At 54.7% G+C, this 18,620-nt stretch overlaps 3 protein-coding genes across 4 annotated transcripts; 2 read left to right on the top strand and 1 right to left on the bottom strand.

Annotated features, from left to right (window-relative positions):
• On the top strand, window positions 1-8,627 carry cct3 (chaperonin containing TCP1, subunit 3 (gamma)). The gene is made up of 14 exons (XM_006641727.3): window positions 1-107; window positions 793-854; window positions 960-1,010; window positions 1,382-1,444; window positions 1,976-2,072; window positions 2,675-2,792; window positions 3,107-3,293; window positions 3,532-3,681; window positions 4,326-4,458; window positions 5,104-5,185; window positions 5,275-5,455; window positions 6,203-6,448; window positions 6,529-6,660; window positions 7,199-8,627. Exons 1-14 carry the CDS (start codon window positions 80-82, stop codon window positions 7,301-7,303), a joined length of 1,635 nt encoding a protein of 544 aa, XP_006641790.1. The 5' UTR covers window positions 1-79; the 3' UTR covers window positions 7,304-8,627.
• Window positions 8,628-9,313: 686 nt separating this feature from the next.
• On the top strand, window positions 9,314-14,595 carry glmp (glycosylated lysosomal membrane protein). The gene is made up of 6 exons (XM_006641726.3): window positions 9,314-9,464; window positions 10,860-11,132; window positions 11,575-11,778; window positions 12,294-12,512; window positions 12,692-12,969; window positions 13,121-14,595. Exons 1-6 carry the CDS (start codon window positions 9,357-9,359, stop codon window positions 13,287-13,289), a joined length of 1,251 nt encoding a protein of 416 aa, XP_006641789.1. The 5' UTR covers window positions 9,314-9,356; the 3' UTR covers window positions 13,290-14,595.
• A 517-nt stretch (window positions 14,596-15,112) lies between these two features.
• LOC107080103 (uncharacterized) lies at window positions 15,113-17,816 on the bottom strand. 2 transcript variants are annotated; one of them, XM_069184657.1, is made up of 3 exons: window positions 17,567-17,816; window positions 16,281-16,636; window positions 15,113-15,592 (listed from the first exon to the last, which is right to left on the bottom strand). In XM_069184657.1, exons 1-3 carry the CDS (start codon window positions 17,658-17,660, stop codon window positions 15,419-15,421), a joined length of 624 nt encoding a protein of 207 aa, XP_069040758.1. In that variant the 5' UTR covers window positions 17,661-17,816; the 3' UTR covers window positions 15,113-15,418. The 2 variants fall into 2 exon arrangements, with proteins under 2 accessions (XP_069040758.1, XP_069040759.1); XM_069184658.1 differs by having other exon boundaries at window positions 16,169-16,636.
• Between the last annotated feature and the right edge of the window lie 804 nt (window positions 17,817-18,620).

The raw sequence follows: 18,620 nt of genomic DNA on the forward strand, positions 1-18,620 counted from the left end.
AGCCCCTCCCTCTCCGCACGCTCTGTCTCTCGCTCAGTGCAGAAGGTTCCAGTCGGTTGTCAAGACTCACGCCGCAACGATGATGGGCAGACCGGTTCTAGTTTTGAGTGAGTATTCAATAAAATCATAATGAAGCGTTTTATGATTACAGGGCGGTGATGAACGCAGATCTGTCGCCCGGTGCTGGTGTTATTGTAGCCGGTTAAAACCCCGTCTCTTTTCCCGTGACGGAGTAGGGTTTCGGGCTGCGCCTCGGCCTGTGGCTGTGTTCACCGTTTCCCCCAGTTCTCGGGTTAACGGCAAACACGGAGTCCCGTCCAAAGACTTGACGAGCCCGACCGGCCTGCGTGTCGTGAGGGCGGTTTTGTAGTATCGAGCCCCGTGGGCTGACGTTAAAAAAAAATATATATATATAAGGTCGTTTGGCTTTTTCCGCAATGCACATCCTCAAAATCCCGGAGTTTGCCAAGTCATTCCGTGTAAATCCACTGGCTGGAGCTCGGATGGTCTGCGGGTCCTCGGGGGCCTGACGGCCACGCTCGGCCGAGTGAGCGGCGCGATTTCCAGGCGGGGACGAGTGTGAATTGGTCGGTATTGGATTCCTCTCGGGAGGGTCTTCATGCTGCTTCAGTATTTAGTAACATTAACCTCTTGCCTTCTGCCGAGCGTGGTCCTGCGCTCCCTATTCCCCGGGGGCTGAGACGATACCGTTGAACTGACCCGGTTTTCTCAGGAAAGACGCGGTTTCAGTTTTTAAACCCCTTTTTTTAAACCTAATCTTCCTTCTGTTAGGTCAGAACACCAAGAGGGAGTCGGGCCGAAAGGTCCAGACGGGCAACATCACTGCCGCGAAGGTAAGAGTCGGGTTCAGCCCGGAGGTGGGGAGCCGGTTCTGTTCGGGAGGGCTCGGTGCCGAGCTGGTCCACCGTTAACCCGTTTCGTTCCGGTGTCGTTTGCAGACCATAGCGGACGTGATACGGACCTGCCTGGGCCCGCGAGCCATGATGAAGGTAAGGAGGAATTGGGGCGTCCGGCTTTAAAACGAGTTTTACAAACGAGAGGGGTCGGTCTGTTTCACGTGGTTAAGTGATCCCAGGATCTCATCTAGTCCCGTCTGGAAAGAAACCGGCGTCTCGGCTTCAACAGCAAGGCTGGTTGGGCTGTTCCAGACACTCGCCACTCTTTGCGTAGAAGAGGGCCTCCTGGTATCAGTTGTGCTGAGCCTGGAGTGAGGGTCCTGATGCTGGCAGTGTGAAGTTATCCAGTCCCTCCTGCCTTGCGTGCCCTGCTGTGGGGCGTGTAGATGGGGGTGTGTGTGTGTGTGTGTGGGGAGTCTCTGCGCAGGGCCGTGACTGTGTCGTCCCCCCCCCTCTCTCTGCAGATGCTGCTGGACCCCATGGGGGGGATTGTGATGACCAATGATGGCAACGCCATCCTGCGAGAGGTAAGAGCCCCCTCTTCCCCTTCGGGGCGGGGCGGGTCTCGCGCTGCAGGGAGCGTCGCGGTGCTCCACGCAGAAGCACAGCCGTGGCCCGCTCACCAGAGGAGCCGCCCAGCCCCCTCAGCCCGGTTCTTAACGAGTACAGGACTGAGCCAGAGCTCTCGGCCAGCCGGACATCGGGGAATCGTCTTCCATCACAATGGCTGGGCAGCTCGTCCCACGCTCCCGCAATCCTCTGTGTAAAGCAGCCCTGGGTTTGAATGCCCTTCCTTGTAGTTTCCACTCGTGCCCTCTGGTTTGAGATTCTGCATTCGTTCTTAAGGGGTCTGCAAGGTTGGCGCTGTCCGTTCTCTTGGGGGTTTTGATTGTGTGACTTCGGGCCCCTTGTCGTGTTCTCTGGACTAAAGAGATTCAGTTCCTTCAGCCGTAAGGTGGCGTTTGTGCGGGGGGGGTTATGTTTGCGTGCGTTTGAAGTCCAGTTACCGCGCCCATGCCTCTGCCCGTCCCGTAACAACCCGTCCCCTCTCCACGCAGATCCAGGTGCAGCACCCTGCTGCCAAGTCGATGATCGAGATCAGCCGCACGCAGGACGAGGAGGTGGGAGACGGGACCACATCGGTCATCATCCTCGGTAAGACCCTCGGGGTAGCCCCGCGCCACGACTGCAGGGCAGAGACACCCTGAACATAAAAAGCCATTTCACCCATCCAGCCTGTTCGTTAGTTAACTAATTGATCTGATCTTCAACAACATGGCTGTGCAGCCGGTTCTACACTCCCACAACTCCTTTCAGCAAAGTAGTGCCTCTATATTTCAGTTTTCAGTCAGCCTTCCTGGAGTTTCTGCTTGTGTCTTCAGCTTTTTTGTTTCTAAAGTCCTTTACCTTTCATTCTGAAGGAGTCCTCTAGGTTTAGTGTCGGTGTCTGTGAGGATTTTGAATGCTTGTATGAGGTCCCCCCATAGTCTTCTCGGATAGAGACCTAAAAGACTCAGTTCCTCCAACCTGTCAGTATGGGACGCTCCCTTCAGACTGAAGAGACTCCGTGACCAGAATTGTACTCGGTTTTCTAAATGTGGCCTTACTAGTGTGTTATATAGGTAGCATTTTTCAACATTGATTTTAATGCTATAAGTGTCTCACCTGGGACTTGAGCCCAGGACCCCTGAGTGCTGCTCCACACTGCTGTGCAGCTGTCATTGTCCTGTTCCAACGCTTCTTGTCGTGTGTCCCAGCCGGAGAGATGCTGTCCGTGGCGGAGCAGTTCCTGGAGCAGCAGATGCACCCCACGGTGGTGATCGGAGCCTACAGACAGGCCCTAGACGACATGATGACCGCGCTCAAGGACATCAGGTACGGCCTGCGCCCCCCGTTGTCCTGTCCTGCACAGAGCCCCGGTTATTATCATAAAAAAACTTTATATAGCGCCTTTAAAGGTGGCTTCTCCAAGTGCTTTACAGAATGACAACAGCAAAATACACAAGATAAGCCCAATGAAAATATGCAATGAGAGGAGACAGTAGAGGGGGGGGACTGAATACGGTAGGAGCAGGGGGGTAAATAACAGAACCAGACAAGTAAAGGTCCTAAAGAAGGCGGCTTTGAGTCCAGATTTGGAGGAGTTTAGGAAAGGTGCCTCTCGCTTCACGGTCTTCTCCCCCTCCCAGCACACCGGTGGACGTGAACAACCGCGCGATGATGCTGAGTATCATCAACTCGGCCATCAACACCAAGGCCATCAGCCACTGGTCCGAGCTGGCCTGCGCCATCGCGCTGGACTCCGTGCGCACCGTGGAGCTGGAGGAGAACGGCCGCAAGGAGATCGACATCAAGAAGTACGCCAAGGTGGAGAAGGTGGGTGCCGCCCCTGCGCTGGGGCCCCTCGGGGTCCCCGTGACGATCGCCGCGGCTCCGCGGGGCTCCAGCTTGAAGATCAGCCGGCCACACGCAGGCGCTGGTGCAGAGAAGATGGGGGCGTTTCCTTCAGGGCACGTAGCGGGCGAGACCCGGAAAACGACGCCCTGCTGGGGCTTCCCCGTGCCTTCCTGTTGGCAGCCATGTTTAACGTCCCCCCTCCTCTCTCTCCCCGCAGATCCCGGGCGGCATCATCGAGGATTCGTGCGTCCTGCGCGGCGTGATGGTGAACAAGGACGTGACGCACCCCCGCATGCGCCGGGTGATCAAGAACCCGCGGATCATCCTGCTGGACTGCTCCCTGGAGTACAAGAAGGGGGAGAGCCAGGTGTGTGTCGAAGGAGCTCTGTCATGGACCGGGGACCAGTCTATCGCTGTGTGAAGGGGGGGGGGCTTGTTTTCATCTGTTCCCTTGGAGGTCTGGGGGCAGACAGACCCCCACTGACAGTTGGATGGGCAGAATCATTGATCTGGCGTTCTCAGTAATGGTCTTCTCTGGTGCACGACCCAAACTGACAGGGACAGTGTAGCTCATCGGAGAGGTGACTTCCCCCCCCTGCAGGAAGTGGAACAGTCCTCCTGTCCTCTACTGTCAGGAGTCAGGGCAGGTGTTGGATTTGGCTTCACCTTGTTACAGACAAGATAGCTTCTTCTGTTTGCGTATGTGTGAGCAGAGGCTCCCAACAAATCAACAACAGGTCATTTAGGTCAACTCTGGACTAGCTGGAGATGAAGATCAGAAGGGTTGAGCCAGGTTGGTTGGAAGGTTCTCCAGACCAGTGAAACCAGTCACCCCCGGCCTCATGATGGGGGGCCCAGCAGTTAGCCTGCTCTAAATGGGGACCTTGGCGTGGTGATTTCTGGAACCCCTTGCATGGGAATTGCCCCCCTGCCCTCAGGGGCCCTGGGTAGGGGAATAGACTCAGTCAGGTGTGCGTGCCCTGAGCCTGTGCTCCTGTCGTCCCTGGCCAGACGGACATCGAGATCACGCGCGAGGAGGACTTCGCCCGCATCCTGCAGCTGGAGGAGGAGTACATCCAGCAGATCTGCGAGGACATCATCCGCCTCAAGCCCGACGTGGTCTTCACCGAGAAGGGGATCTCTGGTAAGGGCATCGCCACTCCCCCTGCCTGCCTCTGCAGAGCTGCCGAGCGGCCTGCGTGCTGATGTGGCCAGGGGTCCTGCTCCTGGAGGGATGCAGTGTCTGGGGGATGTCCTTCCAGCTGAGTGCTTTTCTGATCTGCTGGCTTGGGCTGAATTGTGTTTAACTTGATTCTTTGGTCACTCGTGTCAGGAGTCCGCTACTTTAAGGCAACTATTTCCGACAGCTTGAATCGGTGACAATGTTGCCAACAACATGTTGTGAGAAGCAGCGCTGTATTCCATCTCAATTTGCATTTCCTGACATTAAACGCCGTTCTGAGCTTGCCGTTACTTCTGGTTTAACGGCGTCTGCTAGTCAGTAAGGTGATGAAGAGACACCAGTGGGGCACCAGACACTTCCACAGTGGGAATTTCTTACTCCTGGAGAGATCAACAGGGTACATCTCCAGCAGCCCACTTGAATAAGAGCAGTTCTGACAGCTGCAGGGTTGATCATTTCAAATCCTGGTTGAGCTTTTAAGAGCCGAAAGCTAATTTGGATGCAGGCCTCCGAAAGCGCAGAATCGACGAGCTTGTGATTAAGATGGCGTGACCCTGTGAGTGTACGCGCACTGAAACTCAAACTGCTGTCTCTGTCTCGTCCCAGACCTGGCCCAGCATTACCTGGTGAAGGCCAACATCACAGCCATCCGCCGCGTCCGCAAGACGGACAATAACAGAATCGCCAGGTGAGTCGGGGGTCCCGGGTGTGGGTTTGTGGCTGGAGATGGGGGTGACTTCGCAGCGTGTCCTGACCCCCCCACGTGTGCGTTCCCAGGGCGTGCGGAGCTCGGATCGCCAGCCGCACAGACGAGCTGCGGGAGGAGGACATGGGCCTGGGCGCCGGCCTCTTCGAGGTGAAGAAGATCGGGGATGAGTATTTCACCTTCATCACAGAGTGCAAGGACCCCAAGGCCTGTACCATCATCCTCCGAGGAGCCAGCAAAGAGATCTTGGCGGTGAGCGGCTTGCTGCCCTTCGTCCTGTCCAGCCCGTCTCTCTATCTGCTCCCCTTCCTGTCTCTTTCCCTAACTGCTCTCCTACCTGCCTGTCTCATACACTATTGTTATTGAGAGACAGGCTTTCTGTTCCTCAGGCTGGGACAGGAGATCACACACTGTATTATTATTATTGAGAGACAGGCTCACTGTCTGTTCCTCAGGCTGGGACAGGAGATCACACACTGGATTATTATTATTGAGAGACAGGCTCACTGTCTGTTCCTCAGGCTGGGACAGGAGATCACACACTGGATTATTATTATTGAGAGACAGGCTCACTGTCTGTTCCTCAGGCTGGGACAGGAGATCACACACTGTATTATTATTATTGAGAGACAGGCTCACTGTCTGTTCCTCAGGCTGGGACAGGAGATCACACACTGTATTATTATTATACTGTCTGTTCCTCAGGCTGGGACAGGAGCTCACACACTGTATTATTATTATTGAGACACAGGCTCACTGTCTGTTCCTCAGGCTGGGACAGGAGATCACACACTGTATTATTATTATTGAGAGACAGGCTCACTCTGTTCCTCAGGCTGGGACAGAAGATCACACACTGTATTATTATTATGGAGAGACAGGCTCACTGATCACACAATGGGGATCTATTGAATTTCCTCCCTCAGTAGGACTGGGAGCCTCTCTCTCCCTGCGTGTCTTGGGGGGTGCAGACAGTGACCGGTGTCTCGTCTCTCCCAGGAGGTGGAGCGGAATCTCCAAGATGCCATGCAGGTCTGCCGGAATGTGCTGTTGGACCCTCACCTGGTGCCAGGAGGGGGCGCCACGGAGATGGCCCTGTCCCACCGCCTGATGGAGCGCGCCAAGAGCATGACGGGGGTGGAGCAGTGGCCCTACCGCGCGGTGGCCCAGGCGCTGGAGGTCATCCCTCGAACCCTCATCCAGAACTGCGGGGCCAGCACCATCCGCGTGCTCACCTCCCTCCGGGTACGCCGGCGCTGGGGCCCGTTCGGACCGCTCGCAGGCTGCGACCCCGCCTCGCGTTAACTGTGGTGTCTCTCCCCCAGGCGAAGCACACGCAGGAGGGCTGTGTGTCGTGGGGGGTGAACGGGGAGACCGGCGCCCTGGTCGATATGAAGGAGCTGGAGATCTGGGAGCCGCTGGCCGTCAAGGCTCAGACTTACAAGACTGCTGTGGAGGTGAGGGCCTGTGGACAGTCGAGACCGAGTCTGCAGTGTCTGCTGGGCACACTAACACTCCATCATCCTCAGAGCTCAAGGAGCGGATGAGCTGGACTGAGAGTCTGTACAGTGACTCTCCAGCTCTGATGATGATGAAGGAGTGTTCATGTGAAGATGCAGAGGAGCTGGACTGAGTGTCTGTACAGTGACTCTCCAGCTCTGATGATGATGAAGGAGTGTTCATGTGAAGATGCAGAGGAGCTGGACTGAGTGTCTGTACAGTGACTCTCCAGGTCTGATGATGATGAAGGAGTGTTCATGTGAAGATACAGAGGAGCTGGACTGAGTGTCTGTACAGTGACTCTCCAGCTCTGATGATGATGAAGGAGTGTTCATGTGAAGATACAGAGGAGCTGGACTGAGTGTCTGTACAGTGACTCTCCAGCTCTGATGATGATGGAGTGTTCATGTGAAGATACAGAGGAGCTAGGTAACCGATTTCTGAAGTGACCTGTATTCTAACAAGATCTCTTCCGTCCCTCGTTTCTTCCTGCAGACGGCCATCCTGCTGCTGCGTATCGACGACATCGTCTCGGGGCACAAGAAGAAGGGGGAGGACTCTGGCATGGGCGGCAGAGCGCCCCCTGCTGAGGAGCACTAGACCTGAACCTGGGGATGGGGAGGGGGTGGGATGGGACAGGGGACGGAGGGGACAGACACGCACAGATCGGGCTTCCAGAAGCCCCGCGGTGTGGTGGACTCTCGCAGTCAGACTCTCCTCCTGTCTGCCCGTTGTCTGGGCAGAGCAGATCCAACACCGGTGTGGGCCGGGCCTGGGCCTGCTCCCTGATCTGGAGAGCAGCACAGTCCAGCCTGCTCTACAGGTTTAGGATCAGGGCAGACGTTTGTGTAATTAAATGTGGCTTTATGGAGACCTGCACTGCAAATTTAAACAGGGGTGACTCTTCTCGGACACCGGCTCCTAGAGCCTGGTTCTGAATGGGGTTTGGGCGCCAAAGATAAGGGAGCAGAACGGCCCTACTCCTCAGGAGCTGCGATCCCGCTGTTTGTTAGGGATGGGCCAGTTATCTGGTTTCTTGCCCAGATGACGACTTGAATTCAGTAATTGAATGCTGAAATGCAGTGCAGCACTCAAGGACTGGAGCTTGGCTCCTCATGAGTTATGAATCGTGGGCGACCAGCTCTCTGGTCCGGTGAGGTTACCCCGTGCTTGTGCTGTAAGGTTATCGTGTCCCTGCTGGACTGGGGCAGGAGTGTTTGGACAGGGTGCCCTTTACGTCTGCTCCTGGATGCCATGAGCTGGCTGGAGGAGACTCCCAGAGTCTCCAGGGCAAAGTTTCCTGGGCGAGTGGGTGGTGCGAGTGGACATGTGTCCAATCTGTGAGAATTGTGTTGACGTACAGGTCTGGTCCTCTTGCTCTTCTGTGCTCTTGCTTTGGGGGGGAGATTTCTGGCGGGTCAGGGCTCAGGTGCTCCTCCTGCCTTCACCCCAGTTCCGCCTGTCACTGGGGTTTTCCTTGGTCTCCGGTGGGGGGGTGTGGACCGGGGCAGAGCTGTCCCAGCTGGGACCTGGAGGGCCAACATGTCCTTCAGCTCAGCTGGACTCCCCGGTTCTACAGATCACCGGCCAGTTCTGATAGGTACTGGGGAGCACTTAAGAGTCCTGACTTGCAGATCAGACAGCTTTGGCCAAGACTGCCCCGTGAGTCCTGTTCACTAGCCAGAGGTGCCCCAATGCTCCTTTGCACCCCTTGAAGTGTAGTGGGGTGCCTGCAGGCTTGCAGAGTCCGGTCTGTGCTGCTCTCCGGGTACCGTTGAGGAGAGCTAGGCGCTGACTTCTAATCCGTAAAAACGTCCCGTTTGTAACGCTCTGCATCGCTCCATCAACTTTATTTAGTGTCGTTTGCTGTTTGCCTCCAGTTGTCAAAGCTTGGACTGAAATGAATAAAATGCTGATTTATTTATTCAGTTTTTTTGTATTCTTTATTCTCCTGTCTGCCTGTTCTCTCGCCACACGGGACTCCCAGGGGAGGGATGGGGACTGCGTGTCCATGGTCCCCACGGGGGTGAGTGTGCTCATTCAACACTTCACGTCTGGAGCAGGGAAGGTCTGGCTTCACTTTCTGTCCTGCTTGTGACGTTGGAATGGGAGTGGGGTTGTGTGCGATGAGCAGCTTCAGGGCTCTTCTAGAGAGCTGTGCACACCGCAGAAGGGCAATCTTTTGGACTCTGCTTTAAAGGTGCACCTATTGCTGCTGGTGGGTTAAAGGAACTGAGTATAATTTTGAATGGAGGAGGCTGACGACAAGCTGGACAGAGCTGGAAATCTTACCGGGTTATTGACTTCAGGACTGAAAGTAAAACTGAGGAAACGTTTGGGAAGTGGCTGGAAGTGCTTTTAGAACATGGTGGCTCTCTTCACACAAAGAGTGGAGGGTGTCTGGAACAAGCTGGCTAGAAATATTGAAGTCATTTCCTTGTGAGCCTTCAAGCCAAGACTTGAATAGGACCAGTAAGTTGCCATGTACCTGCCTACTTGTTCCTTGTTTATATGACCTCGTGACCCTCCGCCTTCTCTGTGGGTCATGTGGGAAAGGGCCTGACGCAGCTTCCGGTTTCCGGGATCTCTGGGTCAGCTGACTTGCTGCGAGATCATGTGACTCCACCATATTTTTTTCCTCCTGAACATAAACATGGCGACGGCCGGGGTCTCGGCGGCGCTCTGTGTTCTCTTCTTGTGTTTGAGCTTGCAGCCCAGTCGGGGTCTGTTCAATAGCGGCACGGACGGCTACCGGCGGAAGGTAAGGGACGTAAAATCGAAATCTGTTTTTCTTTTCTTTAAGCCTTTTTGCTTATTGGCAGCTTTCGCTTCCTACTATCAAACCTGTTACGTTTCAACACCACTCAAAACCGAAGCCATTCCGTGTGTCGGGGTTGGAAACCGGCTGTGTTAAACTGAAAGCGCTGTGCTTGATACGCGTCCTCCTGGGCCCGGTCCGGTGATGTTCTGAGTCGAGTTTGACCCAACAGGGACTCTTCCTCCGGGCGGTTACTGCAGTTGGGCGGCTTCGTTTTATCGGTCGTTTCATTTCCCTTGCGTCGGCTTTAAGCGGACTTCTGTCCGGCCACGTTGTTCAAGTCGATCAACATATTTCTTTCAAGAAACAGCAAGTAAAAAAAAAACAATAACTCTGGGATCAAGTAGCTTCTGGCTACCGAGCGGGCTGGCCGGGTCGAGTGGCCTCTCGCCTCTGACCCCTGTCCCGAGCTGTGGGGCGAGAGGCTCCACAGCCGGATTGAAACCGCAGGGTGGGCCAGACGCCCGGCTACACGGCTGGAGACGGCGATCGCTCCTCCGGGGTGGAGATCCGGCTGTCGTGTGTCGAGACCTGGGGTTGTTTGTGCGGGTCTGGACCCTCGGGTGCCGGAAATGGGGACTTTTCCTGGTGATCCCGTTGCCAGCGGGGTGTCTTTCCAGCTCAGCTCTTCGTCACTTAACTGAAACCTTTACTGGATTAATTAATCAGGCGTTTTCCAGTTGCCGGGAAATTGCAGATTTTAATCTACATTTAAAAATGCAACAGCGAGCTAAACTTCAGCTTTTTTTTCGAAGAAGCTGTTTGACTGCTGTGGCTTTTCGTAGCTAAACGTAGGCAAGTGACCTTCCTAAAGAGCTCTAAGACGGTTTTGGGAGGCTATCTTTAGCTGTAGACTCCTTGTACGGGCTTGATTCATGAAAGCCAGTCTTATTAACAGATTTTTATAAATGGTTGTGTTAAACTGCTTGCTCACGTAATTATAATAATAATAATTGCTTACACTTATATAGCGCTTTTCTGGACACGCCACTCAAAGCGCTTTACAGGTAATGGGGACTCCCCTCCACCACCACCAATGTGCAGCCCCACCTGGATGATGCGACGGCAGCCATAGTGCGCCAGAACGCTCCCCACACATCAGCTATCAGTGGGGAGGAGAGCAGAGTAATGAAGCCAATTCATAGAGGGGGATTATTAGGAGGCCATGATTGGTAAGGGCCAATTGGAAATTTGGCCAGGACGCCGTAGTAAGTGGTTCTTCCTCTCTAGAAACTGAGGGATGATCTGTGAAACGCACTGGACTTGGGTGCTTCAGGACAGCGCCTGGGAACTGCTGGTTTATTTATGCACAATGTTTTAATCTTCCCCGCCTTGCAGGTCTCCCTCGAGTTGAACCCAGGTCTGAACAGCAGCCCTGCGGCGCCCCCTGGCGTAAATGTGCTGCATGTGCGTGCTGTCGGGCCCAGCGACACCTTGCATTTCATCTGGGGCAGCCAGGGGGCGCCCACGCTGCTCCTGATCCACACCAACTCCTCCAACTCCAGCCTGCACATCGACTGGCAGCGTATGCTCTCCAGCAATTCCACCGGCAGCTTGTGGGTGGAGCCAGAGACCAGTGTGCAGTACTCCAGTGCCCTTGTCTTCACCAGGGTGAATTGTCTTTTCTGTCTGTTTTTCTTCTCTGACTCCCAGTTATCCACTCCAGGTTTTACTGTGCAGTCAGACTCCCAGTGCACAGCAGTCTGATCCACCCCAGGTTTTACTGTGCAGTCAGACTCCCAGTGCACAGCACTCTGATCCACTCCAGGTTTTACTGTGCAGTCAGTCAGACTCCCAGTGCACAGCAGTCTGATCCACTCCAGGTGTTACAGTGCTGTCAGTCAGACTCCCAGTGCACAGCAGTCTGATCCACTCCAGGTTTTAAGTGTAGTTAATGGCTATGAAAAGCAAACTTTTGCATGCATATAATTACCCCTGTGCAAATGGAGTATATAACAGGAGATGTAAAAAGTTGTGTGCAAGCGGAGTCCAGCCTATTCTGCAGCTCTTTAACGAAGCTGTTGTCTCTCATGTCTGCTCCTGCCCCCCTCAGATCTGGGAGTACAGCGATGACAACGACACGGCCGACCCCTCCCGGGTCCCCTCCTCCAGTTTCTTCCCCGCCTACGACCTGGCCGACTTCGCCTGGGACGACCTCAACCGCACCCTGAACCTCGCCACCCTCCGCGGCCAGCTCTGCGGCCGCAACTCCTCCGACCCAGCGGGCGCCTTCGCCAACGGCTCCGTCTGCCTGGAGGTAACCGCGCCGCCCCCTGCTGGCGGAGCGTCGCCGGTGCCGGGGGCGTCCATCCGCCTGCCCGTCCATCCATTTAGTAGGGAAATAAAGCAGGCCAAAAATATTGCATCATGGGAAATATCGCCATGTAGAGTAGGGCCTGAAATGTAGTCTTTGTGTCTTGCTGTTATAATGGTGGTCAGAGCTGTTTGGCCGGATGGGACCTGTGTACGTTCCAGACCGGCGGTGGGGTGATTCAGACAGCTGTCTGATCCACTCCTGCTCCCGGAGAGCCGCAGTCCAGGGGGTGGGGCAGTCGGAAAACCTGGCTCTCCCCTGCGTGGTGTCATGGGAGGATCATAGCCCAGAAACCCAACAGCTGGAGATTCCAGATCTAGCAGCTTTTCTAAAACACAGTAACTGGGCCTCCCTGAATTAAGAGACCTCAGCTGAAACCGCAGAACGTCGCGTGCGTGTGACAGCAGTGTGCCATGGGGTCCCCCCCATTCCAAGTGGATTCCCACCTTCCTCCCCAGATCTCTGCGTTTGAGGCCTGGGGGCGGGATGCGGCCTGGCCCCGCCTCCTGCACAGCGCCAACTCCTCCCAGCTGCGGCTGGTGGTCTCCAACGTCACCGAGAGGGCCAACCAGTCCCGCTTCGCCTTGGAGATGGTCGCCGTCACGGGCCGAGGCCGCCAGAGCCGAGTGGACACGCTGCGCTCCATCGACGACGAGAACACCCCTTCCATCTTCCAGGTGCGGCCCCCTGACCCTCGGTCTCTGGCCTCCCTTCTTTCTTTTTGACCCTCTCTCTGGTGCGTCGTCTGTACTTGAATCTCTCTCGTCAGTCTCGTTCCCCCCCCACCCCCCTCCCAATCAGCCTACACTTTTTCCTCTCGTTCTTCGATTGACCTCTGACCCCTTGACCCCTCCAGGTGTCTCAGTGGGTGACCATGCCGGCCAACGCCAGAGCTCCGGTTCTGAGCTTCGCCCAGTGGAAGCCGGTCGCGTATCGCTCCCGGGCCCCAGTTTTCGAGGACGCCACGCCCGTCCGTCATTCCGCCCTGCTTGACCTCCCCATCCCCCCTGATTCGGGGCTGGTGCGGGCGTTTTTTGGGGATCAGCCCAGCCCGGGGTACCAGGCCGTCGCTCTCAATGTGTCCTTCGGCATCACGGGGGACCCCTTCTACAACGCCACCCGCTACCTGAGCTGGTGAGAGTCCCCCCTCCCCCTCTCCTGGCAGGGCGCCCCCTGCAGGCGCCGTGCAGGACGAGCACATCTGTGTCCCAGAACCGGTGATTCCAAATCTTTTGACCAAAATCTCGTTCCCCCCCCCACCCCTTCCCTCTCTCTCTGTTCCCAGGACGGTGCTGTTGGGTCTGGGCTCCCCTCCGCAGGACTCCTTCTCTGTCCTCGTCCAGGTCATCATGGCGGTGGCTCTGGGCATGCCGCTGCTGTTGCTGCTGTTGGGCGGGCTCTACGTGTGCCTGGGCCACAGGAACCAGGCTCCAGGTTACGCGCCAATCAACTGAGACCACACCCTCTCCCCTTCCTCCCTGTACGGACACTGAACCAATCAGCTGAGGCCACACTGACAATCGCCCAATCACCCGAACACGCACTGGCTGCTTGTTAGCTGAAACCCCTCCCACAGACTATGCACAGCAGGTGGGCGGACACACCCACAACATGGGAGTGCACCAATCAGCCGAGGCTCCTCCTACAACTGGTGCCATAAAGACCACCCCCTTTTATTCTGATTGTCCAATCAGCACATGTAATCGCTGCCGATGAAGCTTCTTTGGTTTTGTAGTACTAATTCCAGCAGATGATGGATTATAGTTCCCCGTTTGAAAGTGATTGAGCTGTGATTGCTGACATTTAGAAAACTGTTACAAAAAATGTTTTTTTGCCTTTCTCAATGTTGAATTATATGGAATATAAGGGGAACCTGGCTCCAGCTCATCTTAGAGGGTGGAATATATTTTACAAGTGCACGTTCTGGGCTAGCCGGAGCGGTTTCGGTGCAAGGTGAAGGTGCGACAGGCTGTACTGTAAATCTCGCTAACGGTGTCGGCAGTTACACGCTTGTGTCCGCACGCCGAGGGGGGCGCAGGGGAGCTCGAGCGCAGGGGGGATCGTGGAGAGGGCGGGTAGTGAGGGAGCGGCACCGACCCGGTCCAGAGAGGGAGGCAGGCCTGTCCGTTTCCCAGCATGCTCGGGGCGTCGCTCGTCTCAACGGTGACAAAGTGGAGCTGCTGTTCAGTCAGAGGTGTGCACTCCGATGCGTGTTTGACTCAGAACTTTCCCGCGGTGACCTTTTCCGTGCGCGGTTTGCATGATTTAGCTTTGTCTTCAGTGCGGGAGATTTGTGTTTAGAGTCAGGCAGGGTGACCCCTGGTGTCTGGCCCTAGGTGCGAGAGCTCTGCCTCAGACTCTGCGTCCCAGAGTTCTCCCTGGCCAGCGCCCTTTAATTGCTTAATGGGTGGACCTGATTGATGGGTGAAGTCGGTGTCCGGGCCTGAAAGCGCTCAGTGGCTCCTGTGTCCTGCGTCATGTCCACTATTCGACAGGGGGCGACACAGGCCTTTGTCACAGAGAAATTTGGTCTCTCTGTGCGGCAGGACTGTTCTACCTTGCCCTTGTCCACTTCGCTGCTGTCTGCTCGGAGCCGAGCACAAGGGGATCACTGTCACAGATTCGCCTGCACCTTACTGCTCTCGCCTCGACAGTTCCCGGTTCTTGTTTTTATCGACCACCTTCTATGTGGGACTTGTAAATTATTATTTTTTTTTTAAAGAAAAACAAGGAATATTTTCAATAAAAAATTTAAATTCCTTTCTGAACCAACTTATTTGCTTGTTTGAAGCTCACTGGAGTAAACGACATCCAATCCAACTCCCAGTGCGCAGCAGTCTGAGTTAATCCCGGTTTTACAGTGCTGTCAGATGCCCAGTGTGCACAGCAGTCTGATCCACTCCCAGGTTTTACTACGAATTGCAGAACATGGTTACAGTTTGAGGTGGTGGCTTGTTGGATGACACAGTAGCTAACGGATCAGACGTTGGAAGCATCTCAGTGTTTGCCTCAGCAGTGGGGATGGGCTGCTTGTTCCAGACGCCCACCGGTCTGTGCACAGCAGAGCAATCTGCTTTCTGGCCAGAGTGTGGACAGAATGTCTCATTGAAGCCCTTGACCATTTTAAAAGGTTGGCCAGCTTGATCAAATCCGGTGTGTTCAAAATAAGTTTGTACAGATGTTTAAAAAATGAGGCTATTAGACGTCATGGGGGCAATATGCAAGGGATATTTTGCAGATTCTGTTTAATGTCAGAGATGAAAGAATGCAAGGCTCACACTTTCATTTTGCCTTTAATACACCCCATTACCAACATCAGCAGCAATATACAGCTGATGGAAAGCACTATTACATGTAAAAAATATATATATATCTCCAAACAAGAACTGTTAGTCTGCCACAAAGCACAGGGCCCCAAAACTCCAGTTCCTGTAGGGCCTGGCTTCTAAGAGGAATTTGATCCAACCTGTGTAGCCGAATGAAACAGTGAAACTAGTTCCTTTCTTACAGGTGGGTTTGCTCTTAAGGTCTTAGTGGTCAAAGGGCACAGTGGCTCCCAGGTGCCTGAGCAGAAATACACTAATTACACAGACTGACCTCGTAAACGAGAGCGCAGGTTGGCATAAAAACCAGGAGCCATGGGCCCTGCGGGAACGGAGTCGGAGTTCCCTGGGTGGCAGTGGCAGAGAAGAGGGAGAGTGTTGTCGTCAGCCCAGCGCTCTCTCCCCTGTCTCGGGGTCAATATCAAGGTCCAGGTCTAAAAAAGAAATACAACAGCTGATGAGCCCTCAGCAGGAACTCAGCCTCCTTACTGCTGCTGTAGTTACTGATACAGTGCCCAGTATATCAGATCCTGCTCTCTCTCTGTCTGCTGATCCTGCTCTGTCTCTCTCTCTCTGCTGATCCTGCTCTGTCTCTCAATTCAATTCAATTCAATTCAAGGTGCTTTATTAGCATGACCGATGGGTACAATCAGTGTTGCCAAAGCAAATAAAAATAATAAAATTAACATAGAACAAAACAAAAAATAGAAGTAAAATAAAATCTACAGACATGTTACAGACATTTACAACAAAGTCATATTATAAAATATTGATCTCTCTCTCTCTGCTGATCCTGCTGTCTCTCTCACTCCTGATCCTGCTCTGTCTCTCTCACTCCTGATCCTGCTCTGTCTCTCTACTGATCCTCCTCTGTCCCTCTCTCTGCTGATCCTGCTGTTCCTGGTTCCAGATTATTCTCAGGCCCACAGAGGGTGTGAGTGAGGATGAGTGAGAGGGAAAGGAGGAGAAGAGTGAGGACAGGTAGGGGATGGACGAGGGCTGAGACTGACCCATGCTGGCGTCAACGTCTGAGGACAGGGGTCTCAGGTGTGCAGGGGTGGGTGCTGGTGGAGGGTTCGAGCCTCTGTGCTGAGGATGATGATGGGCCCAGCTCGGCCTCACCTCTGAGGCAGGAAGGCTGGCAGGGGGTCCGGGGCTGGACTGGACCAATCCAAACAACATCGGATCTGCGTCCATCACCGCTCCCTCCAGCGCCGAGTCCAAGGGAGGGCGACAGGGGCAGCGAGGGGTCAGCAACGGGTGAGGACCCACGTGGAGGAGACAAGTGTGATTGACAGCACCACACTGCGCTCCTGATTGGTGTGGACTGGAGGGGGCGGGGCAGTAGACTTCTGGAGGGCGGGGCTCTATGTACACCTGGGCGATACCATTCAGAGGCTGCGGGGGGCAACTACTGGGCGTCTGCTCAGCCGCACCCCATCTTTCCACAGTGCTGGCAGATGGAGGATTCCTTATTTCTGCAGGGAGAAAAAAAACAGTTGTTACCCCTATACTGCCCAGGCCTGTTTAGAGCATATTTATTAAAAGCAGTTTTTTTTTTGCAGTTCAGAAGTTCTGCAAAATTCATTTTTGTATTCAGTACAGGACTTTGAATTAAGGACCTAAGGTCACAAACTAGAGGAGGCATTTGGCCTGTTTAACCTGCTCAGCAGGGAGTAGCTAATGGACCTTGGATCTTGTTCAGCAATTTATTGATAGCCACAGGGTTGGGCATCTGTTCCACACTCCCACTGCTCTTAGTGTAAAGAAGTGCCTCCTTTCGCCATTTTATATATTGTGTTGTTGAGGGATCAGGTGGCTCTGTGCTGTGCTGTGTTGTTGAGGGATCAGGTGGCTCTGTGCTGTGCTGTGTTGTTGAGGGATCAGGTGGCACTGTGTTGTGCTGTATTAGTAAACAGGTGTAGCCGTGTCGCTGACGCAGTAAGAATTGTTGTTACCGCTCCAGGAATCAGGAAATGTCGGAACTAGACCACAGCGCAAAACTACTTCCCCAAACTTCACATACACACACACCACCAGAAGCATAAGCGCACGACCCTCGCTAGGCTGTTTGTTCTAACCTAATCCACGTCTCTTTTACACACACGTCACAGCGTGTGAGGACTTTATAAACGCGCGTGTGTGAGCAGGCAAACAGAACTTATCCGAGTTCCACGCGCTGGTAAACAAAGTTCACCAACGCGCGCAGGGTGCCAGCAGTGCGTAACCAGCACAACGAGCGCACCAGCGGCAGGAGAGGGTGCAGTTTCAGAGCTTCATTTTGTACTTATCCTCCGTGTAAAGCAGTCCGGTGTTTCGAGTCGGTATCCTGACTTGCGGTTCCCGTGTGTCGATACTTTCACAACCCCGAGCGCCGCAGCGCCCGGAGCCCCGCTGTCTTGCCTTACCGTAGGCGGTGGTCTTCCGCAGCCGCCTGAAGGGGCAGTTCTCCTTCGACAGCCGGAACAGACAGCTTTTCCTGCGGCACTGCGCTCCGGCCATTTCTCCCCGGCCGCGGCGAAGAGCGACCTGTTTTTTTCCCGTCGTGGGAGACCGGCTGTTCCCCTCTCCAGGAGGCGGTCGAGAGAGTCTCCTCCACGGCGCTCGGTGCAGAGTGCACGGCCCCCCTTCACCTTCGCCACGATCCTAAGGCGCCCCCTGGTGGAAGCTGGGGGAGTCTGCTCAAACCCGAATTGCTGCCCTCCGACAGTAAATTCGGAGAACCGGACGAGCAGGTCAGGGGCGGTGACGTAAGTCACAGGGAAGTTTTTACAGATCCTTAACTGAATGATCTGCAGTGTTCCTATAGACCACCCTTCCCTAAGCCAGAGTAATTAGCAAACTCCCCACTGAGAGCTGGTGCGTGGGGAGAGTACTGGTGCATCATCCAGGTGGGGCTGCATACTGGTGGTGGTGGAGGGGATCCCCATTATCTGTAAAGCGCTGTGAGGGGAATGTCCAGAAAGGCGCCATATAAGCATAAGGAATTATTATTATAATCAACACGCTAGCTAGATCACCATCACTGGTCTTCTAGTGCCACCCAAGGGTCCACTAAGGCTGTTTGTGAAGGTATAGGAGACAGAAGAGAGGTTGTTCCCTGGTCCACACTAACGTGTGGATCAGTGTGAATTACCTGCAGCAGACAGGCAGGATTCTGATCAATACCTTGCTTGTGTAAAGTGTGTCATTGTCACGCTCCTGCCTGGCGAAGCAGAGCAGCTCCAGGTCTCCTCATCAGGGACTGCAGCCGGTCTGACACACCTGGGGGCAGCTCTTTCAGCACAGGGGTGCACTCCTGGGAAGAGCTTTGCCCGCGTGTTCAGTCGGAGCCGGTGATCTGTTTACTCAGGCGGCTTAGAGCAGAGCGCCCCAGCCCCGGGGCCCCCCAGGTGTTTAAGGTACCAGAGGAGCGGGGGGGTCCAGAGGAGGGAACTGTGGAGCTGCAGGGTCAGGGGGTGT

Source organism: Lepisosteus oculatus, chromosome 27 (assembly GCF_040954835.1).
Source record: "Lepisosteus oculatus isolate fLepOcu1 chromosome 27, fLepOcu1.hap2, whole genome shotgun sequence".
NCBI lineage: Eukaryota > Metazoa > Chordata > Actinopteri > Semionotiformes > Lepisosteidae > Lepisosteus > Lepisosteus oculatus.

Excerpts from the sequence above, each read along its gene's own strand:
- cct3 (XM_006641727.3), top strand. The coding sequence starts at position 80 with ATGATGGGCAGACCGGTTCTAGTTTTGA. Across the intron at positions 1,445-1,975 it reads GCAACGCCATCCTGCGAGAG|ATCCAGGTGCAGCACCCTGC; the intron begins GTAAGAGCCCCC and ends CTCTCCACGCAG. Across the intron at positions 6,449-6,528 it reads GCGTGCTCACCTCCCTCCGG|GCGAAGCACACGCAGGAGGG; the intron begins GTACGCCGGCGC and ends TCTCTCCCCCAG.
- glmp (XM_006641726.3), top strand. The coding sequence starts at position 9,357 with ATGGCGACGGCCGGGGTCTCGGCGGCGCTCTGTGTTCTCTTCTTGTGT. Across the intron at positions 9,465-10,859 it reads CGGACGGCTACCGGCGGAAG|GTCTCCCTCGAGTTGAACCC; the intron begins GTAAGGGACGTA and ends CCCGCCTTGCAG. Across the intron at positions 12,513-12,691 it reads ACACCCCTTCCATCTTCCAG|GTGTCTCAGTGGGTGACCAT; the intron begins GTGCGGCCCCCT and ends TGACCCCTCCAG.
- LOC107080103 (XM_069184657.1), bottom strand. The coding sequence starts at position 17,660 with ATGGCCGGAGCGCAGTGCCGCAGGAAAAGCTGTCTGTTCCGGCTGTCG. Across the intron at positions 16,637-17,566 it reads GCGGAAGACCACCGCCTACG|AAATAAGGAATCCTCCATCT; the intron begins GTAAGGCAAGAC and ends TTCTCCCTGCAG. Across the intron at positions 15,593-16,280 it reads CCAGCCTTCCTGCCTCAGAG|ACCTGGACCTTGATATTGAC; the intron begins GTGAGGCCGAGC and ends TTTCTTTTTTAG.